The 7,850-nt window shown below is 38.4% G+C and overlaps 2 protein-coding genes across 2 annotated transcripts; one reads left to right on the top strand and one right to left on the bottom strand.

The window, feature by feature from the left end:
- Positions 1-1,684: 1,684 nt before the first annotated feature.
- On the top strand, positions 1,685-2,708 carry LOC118755639. The gene has a single exon (XM_036490465.1). The coding sequence runs from the start codon at positions 1,792-1,794 to the stop codon at positions 2,422-2,424; it is 633 nt and encodes a 210-aa protein (XP_036346358.1). The 5' UTR covers positions 1,685-1,791; the 3' UTR covers positions 2,425-2,708.
- A 58-nt stretch (positions 2,709-2,766) lies between these two features.
- LOC118755638 (pre-mRNA 3'-end-processing factor FIP1-like) lies at positions 2,767-7,145 on the bottom strand. Its single transcript, XM_036490464.1, has 6 exons — positions 6,599-7,145; positions 5,549-6,542; positions 5,190-5,472; positions 4,983-5,133; positions 4,842-4,918; positions 2,767-3,066 (listed from the first exon to the last, which is right to left on the bottom strand). The coding sequence occupies exons 1-6, from the start codon at positions 6,932-6,934 to the stop codon at positions 2,904-2,906; spliced, it is 2,004 nt and encodes a 667-aa protein (XP_036346357.1). The 5' UTR covers positions 6,935-7,145; the 3' UTR covers positions 2,767-2,903.
- Between the last annotated feature and the right edge of the window lie 705 nt (positions 7,146-7,850).

Genomic DNA, 7,850 nt, shown 5'->3' with positions numbered 1-7,850 from the left:
TAATTGGATGGCAAAAGTAAAATAAGAATGAAAGTAAGAAATTGCTAATGAAAAGAAAATGAGGGAAAACCATTTTGGTTTGGTTTTTGTGTAGCAAAACTGTAATCAGAGGTTGTAAGAAATGTCAACGAAAACACTAACAGCCGGTGTGAACAGCCTTCAGCCCACAATCACAAAACACGTTTTCAAAGTGTTTTCGTTGTCGGTCAGAACATGGTATAACACCATGAACCAAAAATACAAGATCACGCCTTCTTAGTAGCCCGTTATAATCGCATTTAGGAAAAAAGTTTAACGATATTGACATTAGCCGTTTGTTTACATTTCTTCGTTGTTTACAATTTGGTGGTGGCTTTTTACTGCAATTTTCTTCATTTTCGCCTGTGACAACGTGTGTACACATAAGATAAAGAATAATTTAACACAACGGCATGATTTATAGGTTCTTACGTACTTCTTTAAAAAAAAAAAAAAAAATTTACTAGCAGAAACTAGCAGCTGTCAAAGTGGATAAACAAAAATTCGCGCTAAATATTAGGAGTGTTTCTTTACTTTTTACAGCTGTTGTTAGAAGATTGGCAAAGAGTATAATTTTACGCATAAAGAGATCGAAAGAGGAAAAAGTAGAGAAACGAAAACTAGCAGAAATTTGCAATCACAGTATGCACACACACATCTTCAAATGCATGCACAAATCCTTACATTCTGCATTATTTCAATGCGTTTTGATAACGATGCACTCATTTTGTTTTATTAAAACGAAGTCAAATAAACTTGCCAACTTTTTCCTTGTGCGTTTTGAACAGCTGCTTCTTAAACATGTGACTGCAAATTTCTGTTGGCAGAAATTTCGCCAGTAGAAATTTGCAGCTCTCTCGGTTTTTTATGCTCTTTTTGGCTCTCTTCTGCAAATTTTTTGTGTGTAAGAAACGCGTTCCAGCATAACAGGCTAACCTAATATTCACGCACGCCGCCAATTTATTGTTAAAAATTTCTCATGCACATGCAACTTGTATGAGATCAACCGAAATTGAACGGCGTGCGTATGAAGCTAACTCAATTTCCAATTTTTGTTCTGCGTGACATTTTGATTTGACGTTTCGCTCAATGAAATCAAATACAAACGCATGCAAGTCAATTTCGGGTGACGCAAAAAAACAAATTCGACGGCATGCGTACCAAAACGCAAGCCGCGAATATTAGGTTAGCCTGTAATGAGTCAAATACACCGATCAGCTGGTTACTTGCTAGTTTCTGCTAGTTTTGCGTTTCCAAGGCGAATTTATATAAGTTGGTGTTACTAGCTCAGCTGATTTTGTGTATGTGTTTCGCCGCACGGCTTCTGATATTAAATTGAAAAATTTTGTTTGAATTTCTAAACACACTCTTACAGATTTTGACAGTTTATGCCGCCAAAGCAGAAGCAAAATACATGTAAATTTTTGTTTGTGTACTCCTGCTATCACCTTATATTAATTCGCCTTGTGCCTTTCTTTACTTTTTCGTTATTTCGCTCTCCGTGAGCGTAATTCTTTCAATTTTCTCATTTGTTTTCTTCCTAATAAATATGTGCTAGAAAAGAAAAGAAACAAAGCCTTATCTCAAAAGAAAACGCCCTGTGCTGTCACAAAAAGTTCATCCGATGATAATAAACATGACAATCAATTTGTTGACATCCATGAACAAAAAAAAAAAAATACAAGTCGTTGGTTCATGGTTGACATCATTTCACTGACTCTGTGGTAGTCGCAAATTTTTTTATATCATAGATTGCAATTTAACTAAGTAAAAATGGAAGCATTAGACATTCTTGAAAAACGCATTGATACATTATCTCGTATTTTGGGGCCGCTACCTGAGGGTGGAAATGCAAACAATGCTAGTGGTTCCTCAGAGCCAAGCAAACCCACGGGTGTCGCTCCGGAAGCAGTGGTCGATTCGTTGCTTTCAGTTAACAGCATGTTGAACGGGGTAATTGGAAATCGCGAACAAATTGCAAAAGCAATGGCAAGGGCTCCGGAACTTGAAAAATATCTTGATCCAAATTTCTTGGAAGAAAACCAGCAGGTGCGTTCCAAAGAGGTATATTTAAATGCAGTAGCTCCCGATTTGCATGCGCAGTTTGACCAATTGGACCGAGTTAAACAGCTGGAACCCACATTAGGCGCCGAATATTTCCGCAGTATACCAGGCGAATGCACCGAAAAACTAAAACAACATTCACAGGATAATGCAGAGTTTGCCCAGCAAGCTGAATTGATAGAGGAAAGTCTGATATTGGCCATGAAGCGTTATGGAGAAATACAAACTGGTCTTTTGGAGTCCCTTGGCGTTATGAACAAGAGGCTTGAAGCTATTGAAGAAAAAATGGAACAAAAAAAACGTACTGAGGCCGAATTGGAACTACCAGTTCCACAGGAATGAAAGCATTACTTGCATCGCAATTCATTTGCACGCGTATTTTAAACGGTATTAAGCGCTTTAGCTATTATGAGTGAAAACCGGAGATGAATTGGCTTAATAGATATCCGATCTAATACTGATTAGCGTACTTGTATGTGTATTTATACTTTATTTTTAAATATATTATCTAGTGTCTCTAAATGGATGTCCTTTGACCTGTCTTAAACATTATTGGAAAAAATTTAATTAAACTGTACAATGGCCTTATTAATAAAACATATAATAGATTTAAAGAGCTCTATTAAGTGACATTTGCATATAAATTTTCGATTTATAAAGCAGTTAAATTATTCTTTATTTTTTATGAATTTCGCTGTAAATCTTAAAAGCATTTTTAATTTATTTGCCACCACTACATTCTGAAAGTGGCATAGTGACTTTTAATTTCAATTTATTTTGCTAATCGCTAAGACTTCATTAATTATAAGATTTACTTGTGCTCACTCCTCTTCTTCCTTATCTTTGCGATGAGATTTTTTCTTTTCGCTGCGACTCGTCGAAGAGGATGTACCGACAGTTTTGCTACTGCGCTCTCGGTCTTTTTCACGAGATTTTGAACGGCGGCGTGTCTTCTCACGACTACGCGAACGTTCGCGCCGAGATCTAAAAAGAAGAAGTTGCCAGTTTCAAAGCAATTTTATAAAACTAAAATTAGGAAAACCTATGGACGACAATTTGACCAGTGTTTACTTTTTTTCGTTTGCTTATTTAATTTTTATATATACTTCTTTATATAAAAGTATAGCTTTGTTCAAAATTTTGGAAATTTCAACAAAGCTTCACCAAATTTCAAACCAATTACAAAACCAGAATTTAAGAATACTTTTTGGGATGTAGCCTATAGCCCATTCAATTTTAGTATATTAAAAAATCCGTTGAATTTTCTGATATTTTTTTTGTTTACTGGCGGTGTCACGTTTTCTTCCCCACAAAGTATTTTCGGCAATTTTTTTATCGAGTAACTTTCCAGCAATATACAAAAAAAAATGCGTAACATCATTAGCAAAACCATTATCAAAAATCAACAGCATTTTTTAATAACTAAATACGTTATTATATACAATTATAGACTACGTAACCTTTTTTTTTAACCGACTTCATAAAAAGGAGAAAGGTGATCAATTCGTCGGAATATTTTTTTTTTGTTTTTTGTATATACCGCGTAACTTTGGACCACGTTAACCGATTTCTATAATTCTTTTTTTAATCGACTTCCAAAAAATGAGGAGGTTATCAGTTCGTCGGAATATTTTTTTTATGTATGTTACCGCAATAACTTTGGAGGATCACGTCAACCGATTTCGATAATTATTTTTGTATTGGAAAGGTAGTGTCTCAGAGGTGGTCCCATACTAATCTGGTTCAGATGCGATCATTGGATCATGATATATATATATATATTTTTTTTTTAAGTCGTTTTTTTTTTGCTAAAAACTACTTGTTTTGTTTTTGAGGAAAGGTGTTACCGCAAAGTTGGTCCCATATTAACTTGGTTTAAATCTGATAATCGGATCATGAAGAAATTGACGATAACCTTAAATTTTTATATGAGAATCGAAGTCGGTTTTGTTTTTTGCTTAGACTGTGTTTATACACGGAAACTTTTGTCGACAGGATTTTTCACATTCCTTTTTGGTGTTGCTCGTTTCATTTACATACGGCGATTTGTGTCTATGCAATTGTTGTTGTCAGCTGTGAACAGCGGTTCAATTTACACAAACGAACGAGAGCACAAATGTTTATGAAACTTTGTTGATTTTTTTTAAATTTTTGCACTTGGCTTGGTTAGCTATTGATTGTGCTATACTTTTATAAAAAAAATAATAATAAACAAAATGGTACAAATGTCGTGTTTTTATTTGTTTGGCCATAGTTGTAAGGCTGGGACTGCACGTGTATTCGGATATCCGTTCGAATATTCAAGTATGTGGATAAAATCTTTATATCACGTTAATATCTGTTAATTTTGCTATACGTTTAATATCCTTTTATTGTGTTATACGGTTATAAGCTTTATGTTCGGATTTTTTTTTCAGATATTCGAAAATGAAAATATCCGCGTATCAACAAAATGCAAACCCGCGTATCTGAAAAATGCAAAACCGCGTATGTGAATTTTTAGAAATTATTCTCTGGAGCTTAAAAACACTCATATTTCAAAATGGTTCCTTTTTTATAAAGCAATCGCATTTCTGGCTAGTAATTTCAGGACGAATGGATAAGGATTGAGCCAAGAGCTTGTGTGAGCAAATCCAGTTTTTGGCAGCCAATGTCAGTTACGCGGTTTTGCAGAATGACGATACGCGGTTTTGTACTTTAAACGACGGTACATATGTATGTTCTACGTCCTCATGCAAATTTCGAAATTGTACACATACCTTTCGCGCTCGCGTTCCCGATCACGTTCACGTCTTCTTCGTTCGCGATCCTCATCTACTGCACGTTCAGGATCCGGCTTTTAATAAATAAATGTATCTACATATAGAATACGAATAAGCAAAAGTATAAGATTTGCTTACGTCAAGTTTTTCACTTCTGTCACGCTCTCGTTCTCGCTCGCCATCTCGGTCACGATCACGTTCTCTTTCACGCTCACGATCACGTTCTTTCTCACGTGATTTTGAGCGCCGTCTAGACTTATCTCGACTACGTGAACGTTCACGGCGGGGTCTAATGGAAAAAATGTATATGTATTAGATCTGCAAGGTCGATACAATTTGCCCTACCTTTCTCGTTCTCTTTCTCTTTCCCGTTCGCGCTCGCGCTCTGTCTCTCGCTCACGGTCGCGATCTCGCTCCCGATCTCTATCACGCTCTCGCCGATCATTCCGTTCATAGTCGCGCTCTCTTTCACGGTCACGATCATGACGCTCGCGATCCATATGTCCTGGATTTGGCGGTCCACCTCCATGTGGTCCCATCATGCGGGGAGGTCCCATAGGCATTCTCATTGGTGGTCCTCCGCCGGGGCCCATCATCATACCCATGCCAGGCGGCGGCGGGCCCATTCCTTAGCAATATAAATATTGAAAAAAAAAAAATCGTCAGCAATATCCCTAAAATACAGTTACATGAAATGAGCTTACCCATATTTGGTGGAGGCATTCCAGGCATTATGGGAGGATGCTGACGCATTTGCGGTGGGGGCCCTCCGATTTGAGGAGGAGGCACACCCATCGGGGGTACACCAGGTGGACCTGACATACCAGCTGCTGGCGGTGGAACCATTGCTGGTCCGGGTGTTAGTTCTTTTATGCCCGATGATGGATGCCATCCCGGATTTTCATTATTCCATTGCGACTCTTGTGTTGGTTCGTAGCCGTAATCAAATGTTTCAGGTTCTGGAAAGTATGGCTCTTCCGGGGGTTGTGGTGCACCAAAGTTCGGCGGCATTTGGGCTATCGTACCTGGTCTCGAATATTCACGGCATTCGGCGGTCATTACTTGGATAGGATTCTCCTTGCTGCTGGTAGTACTGATCGGTCGAGGTCCACGGGGCATACCCATGCCCATACGTGGCGGACCATGGTGCATACCCTGAGGGGGTGGTAAAATGCCCGGAGGTGGCATTTGCATCTGATCATTTGATAATAGGCCGGGCATTATTGTGGTTATTTGGCCTCCACCTCCAGTACCCTCATGTTGTCGTTCGCCTGATTGATTAAGATTTTGTGTCAAACTTGCCAACCCAATGCCGCTCTCCTGTATACGATATCGTTTTTGACGCTCGCAATAAGAGCGCCATGTCTCTTCATTGAACCCGTAATTAAAATAATCAGTAATATCTGCACCTGGTTTTCGCCAAGGCTTATCTTCCAAGGAATCGATACTAAATTCGTGTGCTGGAACACCGTTTATAGTACCAACACCTTCAAAATCTTCAACACTAAATTTCCCGCCCGGTGCACCAGACTTGGTTTTCTCTTGACCTGAACCAGGAGGTCCAGTCAATAAGTTAGAACGTTGCTTAATATTATATGTGCTGGGTCCTGCCTTTATATCGCCAATAACAACATTGATATCATCATCAGAGTCGTCTTCATCGTCCGAGTTCGCCTCACCATCTTCCGAAGTTTTTGACTTAAACAATTTAATGTTAGTAAAATAGATTTCAAGAAACCGAATTCTGATTTCACCTGTTGTTGAGCATTTTCGCCTGTATCTTCGCCGGCGTCAGTAGTATCGGCAGCGGTGCTGGCGGCAGCAGCCGCAGCTTCCTCGTCCTCCTCCATCTCCTGGGCCGGATCTTCAAACTCACCGAATGGTTCTTCCTCATCATGCGCTTCGACCTGTTTTGGTGCCAATACATCACCACTTCCACCCAATGCGGTCGCTTCATTTTCAGATTTCTGAGACAACAGCGGTCTCCCATTATCTATACCGACATTAGCATCCACATTCTCTTCATTCGTCGTGGAATCGGGATTGGACGTGCCATACAGCCAGCTGTCTTCGTTCGTATCATCGGCCATTATAACCTTTAATTATAGTATCTTAATTCACTTTTCACGTCACAAATATAACAATGCAAAAACGCGTTGAATATAATTCCCGTCAAAGTAATCAAGTTTTATAAATGTGGTAAACTATTCCAGACACAGGGTGACGCGTATTCGAATTGATACAAATTTGGGACACAATCGTTTATTTAGGGCATATATCGGCTGCTGAGTAGAAGATCAACCTATTCGGCAGCCAGTCCTAAAACACATTGGCTGCGTTTCTTTATACATTCCGGATAATCCCATTTCACAGCCGGAATAAACAGAATACGTTTGAAATATACGTTAACATATCATCAGGAACGTTCTAAAGAATAAGTAAACAAAAAAGTTTATTCCAAACGTTCAGAATGAATGCAGTCTCTATGTCAAGAAATTTTTCAAGAACGCCCTATTTCAGAATTTGTTTCAAAAACGCCCTATCTCAGCTGCCGATTAAAAAACGCCCTATTTCAGCACATCTTGAAGTGAGATAGGGTGTTGTTGAAAAAGTTTTTTGAGATAGGGCGTTTCGAACTGGCTGCCGAGCATGATGCAATAAACGATGTGGTATCAGTTGTGACAGCTCGATTTGACACTACCTTAGCTCAGTAGAATGAGAAGAAAAACGGGAACAAATGAATCCCCATATGGGGGAAAAATATAAAATTTCACATTTTCTCCTTAACAAAATTTGCTTTTTTATAGTATATTCGTTTTGAAATGAAATAAAATAAGAATAAATACCTTTTTAAGAAAACAAAGTGTGTATACTGAGAAAAAATAAAAAACATTCAACTATATTATTAGGTAAAGAATAGTGAAAGAAGTAACACTGTTTCACGTAAGGTAGTCAATATGGCGGAATTAGAGCGAGAAGTTGCCAACTGATAACACCTTGTATTAT

The sequence above is a fragment of the Rhagoletis pomonella genome, unplaced genomic scaffold, assembly GCF_013731165.1.
Source record: "Rhagoletis pomonella isolate Grant_MI unplaced genomic scaffold, Rhpom_1.0 Rhpom_scaffold_06907, whole genome shotgun sequence".
Taxonomy (NCBI): domain Eukaryota; kingdom Metazoa; phylum Arthropoda; class Insecta; order Diptera; family Tephritidae; genus Rhagoletis; species Rhagoletis pomonella.
The sequence above is the reverse complement of the archived record's forward strand: the minus strand, read 5'-3'. Positions and strand labels throughout refer to the sequence as shown.

Coding starts and splice junctions, on each gene's coding strand:
- LOC118755639 (XM_036490465.1), top strand. CDS start 1,792: ATGGAAGCATTAGACATTCTTGAAAAACGCATTGATACATTATCTCGT.
- LOC118755638 (XM_036490464.1), bottom strand. CDS start 6,934: ATGGCCGATGATACGAACGAAGACAGCTGGCTGTATGGCACGTCCAAT. Junction 4,919..4,982: donor ACAGAAGTGAAAAACTTGAC/GTAAGCAAATCT, acceptor ATTTATTAAAAG/CCGGATCCTGAACGTGCAGT. Junction 3,067..4,841: donor CGGGAACGCGAGCGCGAAAG/GTATGTGTACAA, acceptor TCTTCTTTTTAG/ATCTCGGCGCGAACGTTCGC.